This window comes from Hippoglossus hippoglossus, chromosome 22, assembly GCF_009819705.1.
Source record: "Hippoglossus hippoglossus isolate fHipHip1 chromosome 22, fHipHip1.pri, whole genome shotgun sequence".
Taxonomy (NCBI): domain Eukaryota; kingdom Metazoa; phylum Chordata; class Actinopteri; order Pleuronectiformes; family Pleuronectidae; genus Hippoglossus; species Hippoglossus hippoglossus.
In genome coordinates, this window is record NC_047172.1 from 13,918,096 (window position 1) to 13,940,221 (window position 22,126).

The 22,126-nt window shown below is 41.7% G+C and overlaps 3 protein-coding genes across 10 annotated transcripts in view; 1 reads left to right on the forward strand and 2 right to left on the reverse strand.

The window, feature by feature from the left end:
* Positions 1-12,216, reverse strand: part of eml5 (EMAP like 5) — a 48,575-nt gene extending 36,359 nt beyond the window's left edge. For 4 of the 8 annotated variants that reach the window (XM_034577180.1, XM_034577183.1, XM_034577181.1 and 1 more), the window contains exon 1: positions 2,111-2,657. In XM_034577180.1, coding sequence (XP_034433071.1) covers positions 2,111-2,307 — 197 coding nt within the window. In that variant the 5' untranslated portion in view covers positions 2,308-2,657. Of the gene's footprint in view, positions 1-2,110; positions 2,658-5,124; positions 5,149-12,171 lie in introns of those variants that run through there. The other 4 variants (XM_034577184.1, XM_034577182.1, XM_034577178.1 and 1 more) reach the window with 3 other exon arrangements.
* On the forward strand, positions 4,435-10,013 carry ttc8 (tetratricopeptide repeat domain 8). Its single transcript, XM_034577186.1, has 15 exons — positions 4,435-4,646; positions 5,185-5,305; positions 5,401-5,464; positions 5,554-5,713; positions 5,885-5,974; positions 6,060-6,104; positions 6,194-6,279; positions 6,378-6,465; positions 6,593-6,703; positions 6,810-6,949; positions 7,053-7,227; positions 7,683-7,805; positions 8,487-8,570; positions 8,665-8,856; positions 8,888-10,013. The coding sequence occupies exons 1-14, from the start codon at positions 4,533-4,535 to the stop codon at positions 8,779-8,781; spliced, it is 1,518 nt and encodes a 505-aa protein (XP_034433077.1). The 5' UTR covers positions 4,435-4,532; the 3' UTR covers positions 8,782-8,856; positions 8,888-10,013.
* Positions 9,801-12,119, reverse strand: LOC117756613 (CD209 antigen-like). The gene is made up of 6 exons (XM_034577196.1): positions 11,940-12,119; positions 11,609-11,725; positions 10,885-11,136; positions 10,635-10,798; positions 10,331-10,467; positions 9,801-10,178 (listed from the first exon to the last, which is right to left on the reverse strand). Exons 1-6 carry the CDS (start codon positions 12,052-12,054, stop codon positions 10,028-10,030), a joined length of 936 nt encoding a protein of 311 aa, XP_034433087.1. The 5' UTR covers positions 12,055-12,119; the 3' UTR covers positions 9,801-10,027.
* Positions 12,217-22,126: the final 9,910 nt, after the last annotated feature.

Here is a 22,126-nt window from a genome sequence, read left to right on the forward strand (position 1 = left end):
GTGTGTGTACATGTCAGCATGACTGAGGAGAGATTACACTTTGTGGTATGAACACACTCCTGCAGATTTTTGAGCGTTGGCCTCTAGTTCTTTGAATTTCAGGCTGGATTAAATGCAACATGCAACACTGACAGATGTGAGAAACTAATACAAAAACATGGTCTTACAATAGTCTAATATGCCTCATATTAAACTGGGTTTTGATTGAAGGTTATCGACATTCTCCTCAATCCATTTCCCCCATGCACTCCAACCAAAAAAGGCGAGTAAAGGCCAGACTATCCTGCTTTCTTACATGCACGGATCGGCCGTTCATTCATGTGTCCACCTGCCTATTAGCTCCTCCACGTCCGACTGGGAGACCAGTTAGAGGCAGCTGCAGGGTGAGAGAAAACCAAGAGCGAGAAACGAGGCCAGCAATTAACTCATGAAGAAAAACACCAATTTGGTGTATGCACTGTAGCTCACAGACAAGATACAGCAGTGGCCAAAAGAGACAGAGAAACAGAAGAATTTGAATTCCGTTGCTATCTGAGGGGGCTGCATCTGTTCCACATGAGTTAGTGCAACGTGCGAACAGTCCCACATGTATTCAGCACTGATTCTGCTGGGGATTGCTCCTGGTGGTGCCATAGTGGTCTCAAGTCTGAGGAAGTGTATATGAGAGCTCTGCAAGCACTTCTCTGGGATCTGAGTTCAAATTTACTGCTATGGCTATGACTATTATCTGGAAAGTGCAAGAGATCTGCAAAGCTTGAACTGTTTAAAACAATCTGGCTGCAGAAAAATCAATGTGGTTGCCAAAGGGCTAACTGCTTTACCAATTTATTACATTGGCATATTCATATGTTTTGCAAAGGCATGTCGATTTTTTGCATCTAACACAACTAGGATTCAGTCAGTGACTCCTCCAGCCAAACATCAGGCACTTCACCCCGAGGGCAGCGGAGGGTTAGTGTCTCCGTTGTCCGATTAATTATGGAGAAGGAGCCCAGCTGACTACCGACACAGAATATAATGCTAGCCATCTCCAGGCCAACCTACACATAACATGTCAACACAGGCGCTGGAGCGTTGGACACAGGTCACTGCTGTGTGGCATGCTGGGAAGCAGTTAGAAAGGCAGGATCATCATACCTGTGTTGTAACACTATGGTTACCTTTCTGTGTTTTATCAAAAGGTTTGACTGAGTTACGTTTTCAAGCCAAAGATTATTTCAAGGACAGTGATGTTCAAGCGCATTATTCAGATTTGCACTTTACTGCCCTCGTTGTCATGGAAAGATGAGACGTGCAGGCTGCTGCTTTGGGAAAGCTTTAAAATGCGCTGAAACATGTTCTGCTTGACCAGCAACCGAAACAGAGAAATGATGATTAATTGATGAGACAATATACAGAAAAAGTCAACTACATTGTGACAACCAATTAATCAATAAGTCCTTTATCGAACAAAAATGTCAAATGGTTTATTTAGCGATGTTGCTTTTTTTCTTTAAGTTGGACAAAAATTTATTTGAAACCATCGACCTTGATTTCTGTATAATTAAAGTAACCTTTTCCCCTATTTTATAGATCAATACAGGCTTGATCAGAAAGTCTATATGAGCTATAAGAGATGACAGAGGTGTGGCAGCAGAGTAATGTTAGTTCGTGTGAGACAGAGATGGAGCTTCAACCTGGAGAGCTGGTTGAAATCTGCCCTGCTAGAGTGTCCTTGAACAAGACACTGGCAGCACATGTAAATGTATACACATAGATATATACACATAAATGTATGCATACATACGTGTGTGTGTGTGTGTGTGTGTGTGTGGCTGCAGAAAAAAGACCAGACGTGTGTCAGCAGTGTGTGTATATGTAAGTGTATGTGTGACCAGTGAGTGTGTGTGTGTGTGTGTGTGTGTGTGTGTGTGTGTGTGTGTGTGTGTGTGTGTGTGTGTGTTTGTGTCAAACATGTCATATTACATTACACAAGGTGACAGCAGCAGTGACAACACTACAGGATTAGTGTGTGCTGTGGTGCTGTCCGAGGTGCTGAAACTAACTGTTGTGTGTGTATGTTTGTGTGTTTGCATGTTTGTATGTGTGTATGTGTGTATGGTTTCTCTACCTGATTATGTCATCGTTGTGTCCCAGGTAAAATTTCTGCTTGTGCTCGCGGGTGTTGTACACAACTCCCACACCGGCGACGAAATAGACTATTTCCTTGGCGGCGGTGTAGTACAGGTTGTTGCGGCACTGGTGTCCCCGGTATCCGTACACCCACTCCAGTCTCAGGTGGCAGTTGGGAGCAGTCCTGTCAGCCATGTCCGCGCTTCCGTGTGTGTCTGTGTGTCGCTGTCACGTAGTCTCTCCGATACACTGTCATTCACCAGAGGGGATTTAGTCACAGCCCGCGTGTCCCATCAGTTCCGCCGGGTCTCCACCGGTCCGGAGGGATCGCTCAAATGAGGCATTTTCTGGGGGTCGTGTGAACCAGCGGCGTCTCTGCGCGTTCGAATGCAGCCCTCCTCCTGTCTCCGCTGCAGAAGCAGGTTTCTAAGATGTTGGCTTCATTGTGGGGGAGGAAAACACAGATCTAACTCGCTTCTCCTTCTTCTTCGTCTTCGGTCCCGGGCTCACTCTCCTCGGCTCCAGGTCAGAGCTGCTGTCAAACCCTGCAAAGATGGAGCTGCACTCCTAGTCCCCGAGCTCCGCCCACAGCCGTGACAGGAGCAGCCTGGCGTCCAATCAGACCCTTCAGCCGAGCAGGGGAGCAGAGAGGAGGAGGAGGGGACGAGCTCGTCAAGTCACGACTGAGCAGATTCACAAAACTGGTATTTCCTTATTTATTTATCATACATCAAAAATCATGAGAGAGAAGACAACTTCGATCTATAGAGAAATCAAACAGCCCACATTTATTTAGAACAATAATGACTTTATTTGTATAGCACGTTTCTAAACAAGGTTACAAAGTGCTTCCCAAAATCCAGGGCAACAAATTAATGAATAGAAATAAAAGGTATTCAATATGAATTCAATATTCAATATTATGGAACTTACTAACTGACCGTAGCCCTTAAAAAGCCACAATAACGTTGGATGATTTTGTTTTTTAACCTCCTATAATAAACAGGCAGTAAAACCCTTCCATCTTTGCACCAAATGCAATAATTATGTATATATAATAATTATTTTATTTTATTTTATGAATTATATGTATGCTTTTTCATAATTTAAATAACAACCAATGTACAAACATATCAAATAACAAAACAAATAAATAAACCAAAAGTGTTTAAAATAAAATAATGCACATCACATCCATAAGTACATGAATGCACTGTAGGTACAGGGCCAGATAATTATGGAAGGGAGGGAGACAGGGAAGGAGAGAAAAATAGAAAGAGAGGCTCACGAGATGATTGATTCTTAAAATAGTTCCAGAACAAGTTGTGTAAAAACATTCAGGTGCAGTCAAATAAGTCTCTGACCCAGTGATTGTAGGTGGGCAAAAAAGTACATTTCCAGTGGAGCAAAATGATCCATCTATCTAGAAGAGTGGCATATTCTATTAGACTGGAGTTTATATTGATATATTGATATCAATATGTATTGTAATTTTTTTGTTAATTGTATATGTTTACTTTATCATTATCCATTTGTATTTGTGGTTATATATACTTTGTCCATAACCCATGGTATTGTATATCTGTTTATTTCTATTTGTTTGTTTTGTTGCTTCATGTTGCTAAGTTAATTTCTTAAAGGACGAAGTTAAAATAATAATATATAATCTATATAAACGCAAAAGATATTCACTTACATCCACCACTTTACACTGGAAGCAGTATGTGTCTATCTACACACGAAGAAGAGTTCTACACCAAACTCATTTCACAGTTATTATCCAATCAGTTGACCAGTATTCTAATATTCAAATAAGAAAAAAAACATTAGACACATGCTTACTTACTAATTTGTGTAAATTTTAAATGAAAGATATCACTGTGTTATTTTTAATCGTCCAAGCTTTCTGAATCACATCCCTTTCCTCTTTTTAATATCCACTGTGCTTCGTCGGTAAAGTTCTGAGCAACACATACAATATTACTGATAAATGTATGTCAATTATTATATGCCTGATGTGTTCTTTCTATTCATTTTCATAAAGAATTTCACATCATAACATATTACATAATATTATCATTTATATTCTACTTTCTATGCTTTATTTGTAACTTTTCAGTTTGAAATTTATATCTTTATTTATTTAGTATGACACACTTTTACACGGTTATTTTTGATATGCTCTTATATGTATGTATGCTATTATTTTTATGTTCTGTCACACTGTTTTTTTATTATGCATCAAAATACAATATTTTGGTAAGTTAATTTTTTCCTCATTTCTTTACAGGAAACTACGTGGGTGGAGCCCCGCCCCCTCCGCTGTTGCCGAGCGACAGAGGAAGCTTCACGATCTTTCCTCCTCTCTCTGCTAACCCTTCATCGCTGAAGCTGTTTCTCTTTCTTTTCCGACCCACGCCATGGAGGTGTCGATGGACCCGCTGTTTCTGGCCTGGAGCTATTCCAGGAGGCGGAAACTCCAGCAGTGTTCGGACATCTGTACCAAAATATTACAAGACAACCCATACGACCAGGTACCGTGCTGCAGTTAGCCCGGTTAGCCTAGCATGCTAGCGATTATCTGTCAAGGAAAAGCCTGCTAACACTGGCAACCTGCAGCAACTGGAGCATAATCTCCATTAATCCCCGCAGTTAACCGTGATTTAACTAAGATAATGTTGAATTTACTTCGTCATGTTTATATATATATATTTATTACTGCTGCAACACACTCTGCACTTTACCTTTGATTTCTTCGGTCTGATGTCTTATTTTGTTTTTATTCTCTTCTCTCACTTGTATCCACATGCGTCCTCAACTTTCCTCTTTCGTCACTGCATGCCGTCTAAAGGAGTCATCCTTGTTTATCTCAGAGGTAACTTCACTGCCGACTGTTCCTCTCTGTCCTTTGTTTACATCCTCTGTCGCGTAGTTAGTTCATCATGGGTCCTGACTGTGACATGGTTACCTGGAAGATGTGACACCCTAACCCTAATCTATACATGATTTAACAGTGTGTGTGTGTGTGTGTGTGTGTGTGTGTGTGTGTGTGTGTGTGTGTGTGTGTTACAGGCTGCCTGGGGCTTGAAAACTCGTGCTCTGACAGAGATGGTATACATAGACGAAGTTGAGGTCGACCAGGAGGGCATTGCTGAGATGATGCTGGATGAGAGCTCAATAGCTCAAGTAGCACGTGGGTCTAAACTCTTCTGCTGTTTCTCTTATTGAGCAAATTCATATTCAATTGGTTCAATTTGCAAGCTTGATAATACCCAACCTTTCTTCTAGGCCCCGGAACATCACTGAGGCTCCCGGGAACAAGTCAGGGCGGGGGGCCCACACCAGCTGTCAGGTACTGGCTGCTTGAAATTTTGCCTTGAAATTTACAACGAGGTTAAAAGATGCTTGATCAGGTTTCATGATCCTTTTTTTGAATTCAAGGCCTATGACACACGCCGGGCGTCCCATCACAGGGTTCGTGAGACCCAGCACACAGTCAGGGCGTCCTGGGACAATGGAGCAGGCCATCAAAACTCCCCGCACTGCGAGCACTGCTCGGCCAGTCACGAGTGCTTCTGGTAGATTCATCCGTCTGGGAACGGTGAGTTAACAGGGCTGGGATTTTGCATGTGCATGTATTATGACTAATATATTTCAACTGTCCTACCACTGGCATTTTCATGTAGATTCTGAAAACTTTTTTTATTGTGTTATACATTGTTCTGGCTATGAAAACCCCCTGAATCATTTAGCCTGATATGTTGCTCGACAGGCTTCAATGCTGACCAATCCAGAGGGACCATTTATTAACTTGTCAAGACTAAATCTGGCCAAGTATTCCCAAAAGCCCAACTTGTCCAGGGTAAGACTGAGAATGTGAAGTGCAAAAATGAATCAAGATCATCACATTTTCTCACATATCACGTAACCATCATTTCCCTCCTCAGACGCTGTTTGAGTACATCTTCCATCATGAAAACGATGTGAAAAATGTAAGTGGTGCATAACTTCACAGCACAAAGACAATTGGTTGTCATGTCATTGTCATGCACCAAACAAAGACATACTATTTCTTCACCAGGCTCTAGATTTGGCTGCGCAAGCTACTGAACACGCTCAGTTCAAAGACTGGTGGTGGAAAGTTCAGCTGGGAAAATGTTACTACAGGCAAGTAAACATCCAAATAGCTTAAGCTCAGCATTTTTGACATTTGTAAAAGTCTTCTTCTTAATGTTCGTCATGTTTGATGTTTTTGACCTCCGCAGGCTTGGTTTATATCGAGAAGCAGAAAAACAGTTTCGATCAGCTCTCAACCACCAAGAGGTGGTGGACACATTTCTCTATCTGGCAAAGGTAGTGATGGAGATATCGGAGCCATACTTCACATGTCGTTGCATGAGAAAAATATTCCTCCTTACTTCTTCCTGAACTGAGCGTTGATGAATGTAGAGGAAAACCTTGTGTGTGTGTTTTCTCTCAGGTTTACCAGCGCCTTGATCAACCAATAACAGCACTCAACCTTTTCAAGCAAGGCCTGGACCACTTCCCTGGTGAGGTCACCCTTTTAACAGGAATCGCTCGGATTCATGAGGTACAGCATGTCACCACGGTCACTACAATGCACTTCACTAGCTCCTCCGTCAAGACACAACTGCCTAAAGAAAGAAATGAATAAGTAAAGTGTGATATTCTCACAGGAGATGAACAACATTTCATCAGCCACGGAGTACTACAAAGACGTGCTGAAGCAGGACAACACTCACGTGGAGGCTATAGCGTGTATAGGCAGCAATCACTTCTATACTGATCAGCCAGAGATCGCCCTGCGGTTCTACAGGTCAGTGTAACTTTCATGTACAATGTGTGCAATGTGATGTTACAGTATAGGTAATAAGGAGCTGCATCCCATCTCTGATGCACTGTGCGTCTCTCTATGTTAGACGGCTGCTCCAGATGGGGGTGTATAACTGCCAGCTGTACAACAACCTGGGCCTGTGCTGCTTCTACGCGCAGCAGTACGATATGACTCTGTCGTCCTTTGAGAGGGCTTTGGCCCTGGTGGACAATGATGAAGAGCAGGCTGATGTTTGGTACAACATAGGCCATGTGGCCGTGGTGAGTTAGCAATACCCAGAAATATCCCAGAATGCATAATGATTGCAGGGGCCATGCTCACAGTTAATACTAGAATGGCACTCAGTAGAGCGCATACCTCTGCCAAAGCCCGATAGTCCCCGTACATTTTCGCACAGGAATCCAAGGGTGTTTGGACATAGTTCTCAAACTATTGAAGAAACATGTAAACTGTTTGATTCCCTACTGAGTCCACATGATCTCAGCTACACATTGATGGTGAAAAAGCCTACCCACTATGGAAACACATTCAAATCTGGTAGATTCAGGTTTTTATTTGGAACCGCACCAAATTGCACACACTCATAGATAACAGTCCCCTAGATATGCTTGATTTTTTTTCATCACGATCCATGACTTTCTTGTTATCAAAACAATCTCCCAACATTCAGGTAGAAGCTAATAAAAAGTGTGTGTACTCTTTTTTTTTTTTATAGGGCATAGGAGACTTGACACTGGCCTACCAGTGTTTTAAACTGTCTCTGGCTTTTAACAATGACCACGCTGAGGCCTACAACAACTTGGCTGTGCTGGAGCTACGCAAAGGTCGTATTGAGCAGGTGACGTCATAGCTTTTAGTCATGAACAGCTTTTATTCCTCTGTTGAAATATGAGGTATGAGATCATGTTGCTTTAGACATTTTAACACTCTAATGTGGTGTAGGCCATTATTAGAGGGCCATTAAACAACCAGCATTAATGTACTCTGTTTTACCAGAAGATATTTCTCAAATACGTTATTGATTATTTAAAAAATGTTTAAAAGAGCTGGGTGAAAAATCTGTTTGGTATTAACATCATAGTATGAGACAAGATATTATGAGATGTACAGTATTACACAATCACAATAATACTAATACTGTTTAGGGATGTTTGGATGTCAGACTATTAAAAAAATACCTGTGGTTCATTTTAAATTTGTCAACAACAGCCAACAGCTGTATTCTTTGAGCGGAACCTAAACTGAGCTAACACGACAGCAACATTACGTACTGGCCCAAGTTCAAGCCAGATAGGTGACGTCTGTCAAGGGTTGTAAATATAGTCATCTGGTACTGAGGTGGTGGAGGCGAGCTCTGCAGACACAAACTGCAAGGAGAAATGTTAGCAGGTTGTCATGTCCTACCCATTAAGTTAAATAAATTAAAAGTAAAAAAACTTGTCCATAACTCTTTTAAATTCAATTGTCATTAATTATCATGCTGTTAAACATTTAAATAATTGTCCTATCTTCAATCCAGTCTAAAGCCTTCCTACAGACAGCTGCATCCCTGGCCCCTCACATGTACGAGCCACACTTCAATCTCTCCATTCTCTCTGAAAAGGTATTTATGTCTGTTTATTTCTCTATCTACACTGTGCAGGGGTTAGAGAGACAGTAAACTTCATGATGAAGTGATATCTTTTGTCTGTGTGCAGATTGGAGACCTTCAGAGCAGCTACACCGCAGCTCAAAAGTCTGAGGATGCTTTTCCTGAGCACGTTGACACTCAGCAGCTTCTCAAGCAACTTCGGCAGCACTTTGCGGTGGTGTGAGCGTCATGCGGCCGGCAGGCTTTGGCAGAGAGGTGTGGGATCAGAGACACTGTGCTTCACACACACAAAGCTATTAAGATACTAAAAGGTTTGGCAGGATGGTCAGACATGGAAGTCAACAAATGAGCATTCGCTTTTGTTTATTTATTAAATGGTAAATACAGACCAAATTGCCAGTTTGTAAGTTTTACCTAAGCTATAGTTTAACAGAGTGTAGTTCCCGTTGGAAACAGTGGTGCATTTTGTCACGTTTGATCGTTTGATCCACAAACTGTTCATACCTACAGAATTCCTGGTCAGTGGTAGTTCTCTGCATCTCAGGATGTCCTTGTGGGGGGTTGTGAAGAGTGTGAAGAGGACACGATCACAGACATTTAAGGAATTGCTAGACCCGAACTGTCGAGCTCCATTCAGTCCAGTTAATACCAAGGCTACTTCCACACTACTACATTTACGTCTGACATGCATACCGCTCCGGATGTTTTTAAAGCCCCTAAAACAGGGAAGTTTGGAAGCGCTGCTGGCTATGTTTTACTTTGAAAACTCCCGTGTTGCAGTATAGACGAAAAAATGTAGACATTTAGAAATGATGACGCAACTCAGCTACCAGTGGTGAAGACAAAACGTTACAAAACACTTACGTTCAGTAACAGTTCCAACTCATCATCATCAGTCCGAGAAAATAAATCCTCTCTATCAATGAATGGTCACGTGACGTGTGTTTTTAGGTGTGTTAGTATGATTGGAGATTATTACTGATACGGAGCTAAAATGCTGATGTGGATGTAAATTAAAACAATAACATATTAGTGTGGATGTAGCCTATGTGGTTTTTATCATGTCTGTGGCATTTCAAGATTAATTTAACAATTTACTGTTAGATAACTCTCCACATGCCGCTCTGCAAGAACTATATTTAATAATATCCCACATCATATGACATGTGGTAGGATATTGTCCTGATAATCTTTTAAACTTGTGCCCAGATCTGTATAGTGGTAACACACGTGTACATAGATAAAGTAAAGATTTTATTTATTACAGTAAAATAAGTAACTTACATTTTATAGTTCATTTCTTAACTCAGGTGTGTATTTCAAAACCTCTCTTGCTATTTTGTATTCTCAACAAAATATTGATGCGACAATAAAAGGAACAATTTGGAAGATGTGTGAAGGTCTTTAAGGTGCAGTTAGTTGTTCTTTCAAACAATTACACTTGAATTAAACCTTTTAAAAAAGTTACATTAACTCATGTCATGTGGTTCCATTTCACAAATCCATTTCATGTACATATTGCATGGAGCGTCGTTCCAGGCCTTAAAGGGGTTGTCCCTGGGATACGTAGCTCCACAATCCTCATCGTCATGATCGTTGGGCTCGCCGTCGTTCCAGTATCTGAAACAAATGACGGGTTATGGAGCCATAATATCTGCTCACTTTGTATTCAAACACATTATTGATCATTTATTCATTTTAAGTTGTATAAATATGTAAATGTGCTCTCGCAACCATTTCTAACACTGAAAATGACAATATTCAACTCTTACGACTCAGCCAGTCTTCTTCCATCTGGCCATTTCCAAATGTCTTCCTGATCCACATCGCTCAGTCCGATCCAGTAGGCACCCTGGTATATTGATCTCGCGGGATCATGATGACTATTTATCAATTTAGTTATAGACACCTGACAACACCGGTGATACACACATACACACACATTAATTTATTTTATTTAGACCCATACAACACAGTGCTGTTTTACTGCCCAAAAAAGAAAATATAAAGTGGAGTAAAAATTATTATTGCAAACATGGAAATGCAGGTTTCGTCCGACTACATGTTGAATCTTACGGTTTTTTCTGGGGTGTCTATCACTGCCAAGTCGCCTCCCAACTTCTTGCAGAACTGTCTGGCGTCTTTCCACGATCTTTTTCTAGGGAGGTCATAGAAAGTAATGTAGTAACACCTAAGGTGCAGGAACGTCCATCCCGGGTTACAGTGTCTGCAACCCATGCCTGGAAATGACAACATGGTGTGTTATGTAAGTCGCAAATAATCAGGGATTTGATAAACTGATAAATAAATACAGAAAAGCTCTCACTGAGTAGGGGTATGATGGATTTCAACTCTGAGACTTCATCTTCAATTCTGTGAATCTGCTTCTCGTAGTCTTTGGATCTTTTGGTCTGATGTTCAATCTCCCACTTGAGTCGCTGCTGCTCACCGAGTTCTCTGTCTAGCTGCTTCTTGGCATCGATCCTTTCTTGGATCGCAGCATTGTAACCATCCTGCAGTTTGGCCACTTCACTGTGGATGTATTTTATTGTTTGCTGCCCACCAGTGAGTTGGTTGTCTGGAGGTGGTGAGGACATAACGTTACAGAGGTTTTAGTTGAAAAGAATTATAATCATCTTCTTACCACTTATACTGGCCTGCTGTTCAGTATGAATGAAAAAGGTGATTGGGCATTTTTTTCAAAATAGATTGAATCATCAAACTTTATTCTCATCTCTTCATGCTTGATGTCTGTATTTGAAGTTCAAGCTTCAAACAAGTCATAAGTAACCAGGATTTATTTCAGCCAACAACTGTAAGAAGACACTGAACAAAATCAGCATTCAGCAGTATATAAGTAAGATATTCAGTTTCCTCTGAGCTGAGGTTTGTTCTCCCTCAACTCCTGAGGAAAATATCTGGCTGCAAAATACTGCATGTTCACCAGCTGTAGTCACTGTCTGACTACAGCTGGTGAACAGGGAGTATTTTGGTGTGTTGGTGATGTTTCCTGCTGCAGATTGAAACAAAGTCGATGAGAGGTGACTTACAATAGACTCCCAGGCCAATGTCAATGGCCAGGAGAATGACAGCCATCACTGCCAGGATCACTGTGAGCAGCCTGTAAGGATTCTGACTGGATTCATGCCTCGACATGGACATGGACACTACACAGAGGATTGGTGGATCAAGATCAGACATATGCAGACAGATGGCTAAGGTGAAGGACTTTATCACTTACAGACAAAATAAGGACACATAAAGAATGACATAGAAATGAGTGCAGTACTGGGTTTCCAGCCCTATTTTACCTCTATGGCACTAATATCACAGGTTCTTGTTGATGCACCAAGATGTTAGTTCATTTTTCATTGACTCTACCTTGCTGTTTGTCTTGGCTTGAGTAGAGAGGGTTCTCATCTGTGCCGGAGTCATCTTCACAAATCAGTTTGTCAAATGTGGCAACAAAAGAGCTTGAATTTCCTTCGTCCGCCATTTTGACGAAGAGAAGAGAAGAGATGAAAACAGTCTGACAGGGAGTGTTTTTTCCCCCGGAGAGATTATTTGTCAGGACATTGCCCTGTGTGTGTGTGGTGTCTGTGTGTGTGCGTGCGTGTGTGTGTGTGTGTGTGTGTGTGTGTGTGTGTGTGTGTGTGTGTGTGTGTGTGTGTGTGCGTGTGTGTGTGTGTGTGTGCGCGCGCAACATTACAAACAGAAAATGAAGTTCATTTGTTAAATATTTACAGGGAGTGCAGACAATTTGAGAAGCTGTGTCTACCTGACCTGATCTGAGTTTTTGAGACATTAATCTTAATCCTTTTGTTTAACAGAATCACATATGAATCATTTCACTCACCATTAGTCACCAGAAATAACTCATCAGCTGCTTTATTCTTCATAGTTTCACCTGGTTTCTCAGTTCTGGGTATGAACTTCCAGGGAAGCAAAAAGTTAATGAAATGTTACCATGAGCCAATGTGTACAAGTCTTTCTATGGTTGTGAGGACCACTTCTGGTTTAAAACTAGATGATGAAGAAAAACCCTCTTCACAGATGGTTGGTGAAAGACGGCTGAATTTTTAAACGGTGCTCACAGTGGTGAATAAAATTATTTACTTGGTGAGCCTCAGTTGTTCTCACTTGAATATATGAGTTTATTACAACATAGATCTGTCAACAGAGGAGATTCTTGGTCCAATGTTACTGCCAACAGGCAAACGAGAAACCTTCTGTCTCAAGGTTCATCTCATCCCAATGCCAGAGACAGGATGGTAACTCCCAGCACAAAACATAAACCACCCTAATCTAATGCATTCCAATTCCTTTACGTTTCTCATGCACAATATTAAAGATATCAAAAAATTCCCTGACACTAGAGCACCACTCATTTATCATATGGCCAATAAAAATCTGATGTGAGTATTTCAACGGCACGTTGGTATCACTGTTTGGTAAAAATATAATTTTACAGAATAAACAATGCAGAAAAAATGAACATTCATTCTTACATTTTATGTCTATTTTCTTAATTCAAATTCTATATATTTGGCTTTATTTGTGTTTTCTTTTTATTTATGATAGGCTATATATCATAAAGATGTCAAATATCAAGTCTCAACTAGGGCTACGTTGTAGCACTAACGAGCCTGAGCACAGGCATTTTCAAGCCTGTTGCGGTTAGTGGAGAGAGCGATCAATGACCAAGCACACGTCTCCGCGTTACATGCGTTTTGCACACTGCGGCAAGGACAAACGCTTCACTTCCTGCGTCCGTCACATGTTGTCAATCCTTACCTGCTAATTGCTCATTACGGTCCACGCTATCAATTGCACATCACACTGTGAAAATTTTATGTAAATCGAATGATAGTTGTAAAACAAAGCGTACTTCCTGTTGCCAGTAGGTGGCGCCAGCACTATTATTACATACAGACTAATAGATCTGTTCAAGTAGGGGCTCTCATGTAGCGTGAGCAATTTTGTGTCAATTGGACAATGTTACAACAACTTCATTATCACACTGATCAGTAGATGGCGCTATGACCCTGAACTAATATTAATATATGGATGTGTTCAGGTCAGGATTGTGATCATAGGTCAGTAGTTCGGAGCCGGTTGGATAATGCAGAGTGGATTTACAAAGTATTTCCTGTTTCATGGCGAATCAGTAGGTGGCGCTATGACACTGAGGAAATATTGACACATAGAGCTGTTCAGGCTTGGTCTCTGATCATGAGACATCAGTTTGGTAGTGATAGGACAATGCACACTGGACTTATGACAACATCATCTCCTTTGGCGAAGGATGAACCTTCGCCGCACCTCAATGTTTACACAGTTTGAGGAAATGTCACAATTCTGACCATGATCCAATGACTTGACTGAGCTCTTTTGAGCTGTATATTGTAAAGCAGCCAGGAGCAGTTCATCAAAGTAAAACATGTCACTTCCTGTAGCCAGCAGGTGGTGCTGTGATTTTAAGTCAAGATTTCTGTGTAGATGTCACCAAGCCGGGACTCTTGTCTTACATGTCTAGTTTGGAACTCGATTGGAACAAATATGTCAGAGATACAGAACCTCATGTTTTGATGGCGTGTAATCAAACTTTGATGCCACGCCATGGTCACACCGTGTGATGAAATCAAATATACCGAGGCTGATTATATCTCCATCTTGTTGAGATGACATTCCCAGAAGTTGAAGTTGATCTGATGAAAGCCCTAGGACAAGTTCATCAGAGTAAAATTGTAGAAAATGGCCAAAATGGCCACCAAAGCCAAAATGGCGGGCTTCCTGTTTGGTCTAGCATATTTATCCGAGAGACTTTTTTGTTTGTCATGAAAAGACACATGTCCCTATCGATTTTTGTAGATGTCGGCCAATCGTAGTGCCGGGGCTATCCTTTAGGGGGCGCTAGTCAGTTATTTTGCCACGCCCATTCCTTAAAACCATCTGAATGTCTGCAGGGGGGGGGGGGGGGGCTGTTGTTGCACAAATGTAGTTTGAGGGAGGTTGAACCTCGAATACCGAAGTTATAGCAATTTTGTGTGTCACGGCGAGTTGATGAACTTTGACGCCACGCCACTATTATGGCGTTTGAAGAAAAGTCACAGTCATCTTATGCCTACATTATCAATGTCTTGAGACCCATTTGACACAGTTTGACACGGTTGTGGTCAGTGGATGAGGAGGAATACTTCCAAGTGTAAGACGTTCCAAAAACAAGACATTTCCTGTTGCCACCAGGGGGCGCTGTGATTTCAATTCATAATTTCTGTGTAGATGTCATCAGGCCGGGAATCTTGTCTTACATGTCTAGTTTGGACTCGATTGGACCAAATATGTCTGAGATACAGAACCTTGTGTTTTGATGGCGTGTAATCAAACTTTGACACCACGGTCACACCGTGTGACGAAAAATCGATCTTTGAGGTAGTTTTCATCTCCATCTTGTTGTGATGACACTCATCTCCATATGAAGTTGATCTGATGAAAGCCCTGGGACAAGTACATCAAAGTAAAAATGTAATAGTGGCGTGGCGTCAAAGTTCATCAACTCGCCGTGACACACAAAATTGCTATAACTTCGGTATTCGAGGTTCAACCTCCCTCAAACTACATTTGTGTAACAACAGCCCCCCCCCCCCCCCCTGCAGACATTCAGATGGTTTTAAGGAATGGGCGTGGCAAAATAACTGACTAGCGCCCCCTCAGTGCTTGCGAGGTTGCATTTAGGCCATGAATTGTCCTTTTTCCATTTTGCCGTGGAATATGGGCTGCCACATATGGAGTGGTGTATGCTGGAAGCCTGTCCACATCCTCTGCTGCAACAAGGTCGGAGTCTGGATAGAGGTTAGGGACGGCTGGAGCTGCTGCCTGCGCCCTCTGCAGCGGTAGCAGCTAAGTGTCCGACTGGTCATCAGGCTGCACCACTGCTGGCTGTGGTTGTTCTCTTGGTGGACCTGAGTCCAGATCAGGGTGTAGTCGGAGACACTGAGACTTGGAGATTAGTTCAGTCCCTGATATTCACTTCAGTTAAACAACATTCATACGCTCCCCAATCCGGCACATTGCAGTTTAGTTTTGAGTTGCTATAACTGATTTAAACTCAGACTTCCCATGCTCGGAAAAACCACACCACTATTCTTAAACCTATTTTCTCAAATAGGTTTGTTCTCAGTAGTTGTGAACCCGACTCTTATTTTTTATCAATTTAAACTCTGGTAATGTAATTATTTTTCCATCTTTAAATCTAAATGTGGATGCTTAGGATACTGAATACCTGGCCAATAGAATGTAGAAACCTTAAAGGTTTAGTGTGTAGAATGTACAGGCAGCATAATGTTCCCCATGTGTTCAGTGTGAACCTGCTCTTCAGCTTTTAGTTAGTTACTGGTTGGTACATATGCCACTACTGATATTTCTGTGAAGAGCTCGTATTGTTCAGGTTTTAACTTCTTGGCTTGTGTGATGCTGCGCTAAATCAACTTGCAACACAATCAGAATCAGATTTAGTGTCACTTCTATAATATTCACTCAGCATACACAGGAATGATGAAGAAGAAAATGCCTTTCTCCACAGATCAGTCATACATAGTAAAAACTGACATTTTGAAAAAAGCAGTAGAAAACAGGACTCAGAAGTCATTTGTATTTGGAGTTGACAAAGTGCTTTGTTAAATATATACTTAATACAAACCATAAAACAAAATCGCAGATCCCAACTTTGGAAAGATAGAATATCAAAAATTTTAAATAGAAAATAAAATATATATATCTAAATATATATATACACCTAAAGAAAAAAAACAATAGTGCAATTATGTGCAATAGTGCAAATATGCTAAGGTGCTGATTTAGTGGAGTTATTGCAGATTGGAGGAGTTTAAAAGTCTTATGGCCTGGGGGATGAAACTGTCTCTGAGCCTGGTGGTGCGGGCCCGGATGTTGCGGTACCGTCGGCCAGACGGCAGCAGGCAAAACTGTTTATGGTTTCCTTTGATCTATTAGTCACATCATAGTCCTTTAACCCCCTTTGTTTGAATTTCTTAAACCTCCTTTGCTTCAATTCCTTTAAACTCCTTTGCTTCAATTCCCTTTCTATTCTTTAAAGATGCTCTTTATCTCAGAAAAATAAGAGGTGAAGAATCAGTCTGCACTAACCAGCGAATTGGTAGAACAAAGAAGATAAGAGATTTTTCATGAGAATTTGGAAAACACATCTTGAACAGCGAAAATAACACATTCGTAACACACATTGAAACAAACAACAGTCGCAATGGAGATCACTCGGAGAGTGAAACAAATGGATATAAAGGTAGAGACTGTCCGCCCGTACTTCGAGTCCTTTTTTACGAAGATCACTGCAGAGCAGTGGGAGCTGTTGAAGTCATGCAAACCGGATGAAGCTACAACATTTATGTTGGCAGATCTTCTGCTGAAGTTAATGACGACCGTTTCAAATGCCATTGCAAAGCGATGTCCCGATGCACCCTTGTCTGAGGAAGAAGTTCGGTCCATTCTGGGCGACACTCTCAACGACAGTCTTTCACCAGGCACAACAAAGTCCAAGAGTTTGGATAAGCTCACAGACTTGGTTGTAGAGGAGGTGACGAAGACTGTCAACTCCACCTTGTCTGCAAGATCCACCTGTGTGAGCTCTGAGAAGCCTATACCAACCCGCCTCATTAACCCCGCTAAAGTCCAGAAGATGATCTGTTATGCCTGCGAGACGTTAAAGGCAGATGCAAAAATCAAACTCTTGCTCGAGTGTCAATCGCGCAGGCGAAGTCGGGCCATTTCCTCAGAGGAACAGGACGCTTCAGATGATCCCATTCAGATGTGTAGGACCTCTTCAGGCTCCCACTCTTCAGGAGTCAGCTCCAAGTCAGGTAGTTCCTCAGAGGGAGGTTCAACAACAAGCAGTATGGACAGTGGGAAGATGCTTGTCCAGGAAACAATCAACAATAGTTTGACTGACATCACAGACTTCTTTAATGAGTTCAATGACAGCCTCTTTCTCAATTCATCGTTTTCTCCAGAGATTGATATGGCTTTAGATGAAATTATTGAGTCAATCAATAAGGACAGCAAAAATGGAAAGGAATCTCCACAGCCAAACCTCTCAATCAGTAAAGGAATGAGGACGATCAATAGTCTTTTCATAAAGACTTTTGCCACAGCAGGGACGCTTCAAATACTGACAGGGGTCGCGAAAAAATTCAAGGAGGAGACCAAAGTCAATAGGAGGCTGACGATACAGTCATTGATGGCTAGTATTGATGCTGTGCTTCTGGAGAAGGAGAAGCCGGGAGGTGGAAATGAAAGTTCTGCATTCCAAACACTGCAAAAGCCTCCATCTGAAAAGGTTCTTGTATTCACAAAACAGCTTTCAGATCTCATCTATGCGCACATCGCACCTGGAAGGAATTCAGACATTAGTTCAGGTCCAGTGAAAAAGGTGGCTGTTCCTAAGGCACACAGGGGCATATATGCAGACATTCAGACCAGGGTGTTTTGTTTTCTGTCCTTGATAAGCTGGTGGCTGAACAACCAAGTTAACTGCCACACAAAAAGGGTGTCAGAGGCTTTTATGGCCATCGACTCACTGGAAACAAACAAGCAGTCATCATCATCAGAGGTCAGCAGCATTGAGGAGAAAAGATCGAAGCAGACAACATCATCAGAGGTCAGCAGCGGAGGGAATGAAAGACCGAAGAAGTCAACACCAGCAGTGTTCAACGGAATTGAGGAGAAAGGATCGAAGCAGACTTCATCATCAGAGGTCAGCAGCAGTGAGAATAAAAGATCGAAGCGGTCAACACCAGCAGTGTTCAACGGAATTGAGGAGAAAGGAACGAAGCAGACGTCATCATCAGAGGTCAGCAGCGGAGGGAAGAAAAGACCGAAGCAGTCAACATCATCAGAGTTCAACAGCATTGAGGAGAAAACATCGAAGCAGACAACATCATCAGAGGTCAGCAGCAGTGGGAATAAAAGATCGAAGCAGTCAACACCAGCAGTGGTCTGCAGCATTGAGGAGAAAAGATCGAAGCAGACAACATCATCAGAGGTCAGCAAAGAAAAGGAGAACTCAGCATCATCAGACAGCAACTCCAGGGAGAAGATTGCAAAGATGCTGGCAGCAGACAGATGTAAAATGTATGTCAGTGTTCTCTTGGACCAGCTCATCACACGAAGCTATAATAAGGCAAAGGTGACCCGGACTGATGTCGACATAACAGACACAAGTCATCATCTGCTGGAGAGAATATGGGCCGTGGTCAAAGACATTGACTCAACTTTCAACCCCAACACAATCCTTGACGAGGTCATTTTCAAGGAGTTGTGTAAGAAGTGGCCTTGTCCAGAGATGCTATTGGTTTCCTTTCTTTTAAGAGATCCAGAACTTGAGATATCAATTAGCTCCTCTTTGAAAAGACGCCTGTGCAAAAAGCCTGGCGTCTTCTCCTCTTTCAGAGCAGGCTTCTCTTCCTTCTTCCGGAGATAAAAGGTGGATGATGTTATTCCGATAGCTTCACTTTCAAATTTAAATATGTTTTCTCCATGTGCTCCTGTTATCCCCACATTTATAAGAATGAATAAAATGTATAAAATGGAATTATTTGCTCTCAGTATTTATTCCACTCAGACTTAAGTCTTGTTGTGGCTTTTCTCCAGGTGCTCCGGTTCCCTCCCATATTTAAAACAATTATTAAAAGATTCAAAATCGAATAATTTGTTCTCAGGATTTATTCCACTGAGACTAAAGTTTTGCTGTTTTACAAGCTGAAAATTCACTGTTTCACAGGTGCAAGTTTAGTTTCTTCCTTTAATTCATCAGCCATCAGCACCTTCACCTGAACTTAGCTCCAACAAGCTGTATAAGGCAGAGTAGAGTGACCTCATTATGGCTGGTGATCAAATAGCGATAGTAAGCATCTAACTGCCAGATATTTTCAGAATAAGACACAGTTGCTGCTGACTATCACCGTAAATCGATACAGTGTTACTTGATTGTGTTTGTCTTAATTTTGAAGGAAATTTGAGATCTCAACTAATTCAATTTTGGAGTTAAATTTCTCCAGGAAGATGGAAATATTACAACTGCAACATATTTTTTATATCTCACTTATGTAAAAAGCAACAAGAGTTTATATGATTTAATATATAGGATAAGATGTAGAATATCCCTTGTAAACAAACATGAACAGACCATTTTCAAACTTTGAATCACACACAAAATGGCAATCACGACTCTATCCCAACACAGTGATGAAAAGTTGTATTTCTGATGATGGTTTAAGAACTTCAATGTAAAGTTAAAGGTGCGAGGAGTATTAAAGGGCCCTCGCTCCTTGGATAGATCAGCACATGTAGGTGAAACAATGGATTCTACTTCTAATCTACAAAACTTCTGCTTTGTAAATGCATTTTTACTTTGACGAACTTGTCCCAGGGCTTTCATCTGATCAACTTCAAATTGAGATGAGTGTCATCACAACAAGATGGAGATAAAAACTAACTCAAAGATCGATTTTTCATCACACGGTGTGACCGTGGCGTGGCGTCAAAGTTTGATTACACGCCATCAAAACATGAGGTTCTGTACTTCGGACATACATGGTCCAATCGAGTCCAAACTAGACATGTAAAACAAGAATCCTGGCCTGATGACATCTACACAGAAATCATTTCTTAAAACCACAGCGCCACCTGCTGGCTACAGGAAGTGACATGTTTTATACTTTGATGCACTGCTCCTGGCTGCTTAACAATATACAGCTCAAAAGAGCTCAGTCAAGTCATTGGATCATGGTCAGAATTGTGACATTTCCTCAAACTGTGTAAACATTGCGGTGCGGCAAAGGATCATCCTTCGCCAAAGGACACGATGTTGTCATAACTCCAGTGTGCATAGTCCTATCGCTACCAAACTTCTGTCACATGATTGGAGTCCAAGCCTGAACAGCTCTGTGTCAATATTTCCTCAGTGTCATAGCGCCACCTACTGGCAACAGGAAGTAAGCTTTGTTTTACAACTATCATTCGATTTACATAAAATTTTCACAGTGTGATGTGCAATTGATAGTGTGGACCGTAATGAGCAATTAGCAGGCAAGGATCGACATCGCGTGACGGACGCAGGAAGTGAAGCGTTTGTCCTTGCCGCAGTGCGCAAAACACATGCAATGCGGAGACGTGCGCTTGGTCATTGATCGCTCTCTCCACTAACCGCAACAGGCTTCAAAATGCCTGCACTCGGGCCCGTTGGTGCTACAACGTAGCCCTAGTTACATTTCTTTGTCATAACTCTCCCACCCATGACCTGACTATTAACTTTGACAACTCCGTGTTAACCCCCACTCAGACTGCAAGGAACCTGGGTGTGACACTCGACAGCCAACTCTCCCTTACTGCCAACATTACTGTAACAACACGTTCCTGTCGATTCATGCTGTACAACATCAGGAGAATACGCCACCTTCTCACTCAGAAGGCGGTGCAGGTTCTGGTCCAGGCCCTGGTCATCTCACGCCTAGACTATTGTAACTCCCTTCTGGCAGGTCTACCTGCTAGTGCCATCCGACCTCTGCAGCGCATTCAGAATGCAGCAGCTCGACTGGTTTTTAACCTAAATTCACTCACACTACTCCGCTCCTCCGCTCCCTTCACTGGTTACCGGTGGCTGCCCGCATCCGTTTCAAAACATTAGTACTTGCGTACCGTGCTGCGAACGGATCGGGTCCAGTCTTCATCCAGGACATGGTCAAACGTTACACCCCAGCCCGTTCACTCCACTCTGCTTCGGCCAATCGGCTTGTTGCTCCCTCACTGCGAGCTAAACACTAGCTAACACACTCAAAATCACGACTGTTTGCTGTCCTGGCTCCTAAATGGTGGAATGAGCTCCCCATTGACATCTGGACAGCAGAAAGTTTACACATCTTCCATCGCAAACTAAAAACACACCTCTTCTGACGATACCTTGAATAACATTTTTAAAACTAACAAATTTAGTAGCCCTTAAATGGCACTTACTTATAGCACTTTGTAGTTTTGCTCTTTTGAAGAAATTGTACTTTCTCTATTCTTGTTGTTCTGGGTTTGTACCCTCATGGTTGAATGCACTTATTGTAAGTCGCTTTGGATAAAAGCGTCAGCTAAATGAAATGTAATGTAATGTAATGTAATGTAATAAGGGAGTCAATGGTTGTTTGTCTCTGTATGTGATACACTGGTGACCTATACGTTGTAACAGTAACAGTTCCAACTCATCATCATCAGTCCGAGAAAAGAAATCCTCTGTTTCAATGAGTGGTCACTAGCGTGTGTTTTTAGGTGTGTTAGTATGATTGGAGATTATTACTGATACGGAGCTAAAATGCTGATGTGGATGTAAATTAAAACAATAACATATTAGTGTGGATGTAGCCTATGTGGTTTTTATCATGTCTGTGGCATTTCAAGAATAATTTAACAACTTACTGTTAGATAACTCTCCACATGCCACTCTGCAAGAACTATATTTAATAATATCCCACATCATATGACATGTGGGAGGATAT

Excerpts from the sequence above, each read along its gene's own strand:
- ttc8 (XM_034577186.1), top strand. The coding sequence starts at position 4,533 with ATGGAGGTGTCGATGGACCCGCTGTTTCTGGCCTGGAGCTATTCCAGG. Across the intron at positions 4,647-5,184 it reads AAGACAACCCATACGACCAG|GCTGCCTGGGGCTTGAAAAC; the intron begins GTACCGTGCTGC and ends TGTGTGTTACAG. Across the intron at positions 6,280-6,377 it reads CTGGGAAAATGTTACTACAG|GCTTGGTTTATATCGAGAAG; the intron begins GCAAGTAAACAT and ends TGACCTCCGCAG.
- LOC117756613 (XM_034577196.1), bottom strand. The coding sequence starts at position 12,054 with ATGGCGGACGAAGGAAATTCAAGCTCTTTTGTTGCCACATTTGACAAA. Across the intron at positions 11,137-11,608 it reads CATTGGCCTGGGAGTCTATT|ACAACCAACTCACTGGTGGG; the intron begins GTAAGTCACCTC and ends CACCACCTCCAG. Across the intron at positions 10,799-10,884 it reads ATCCATCATACCCCTACTCA|GCATGGGTTGCAGACACTGT; the intron begins GTGAGAGCTTTT and ends TGTCATTTCCAG.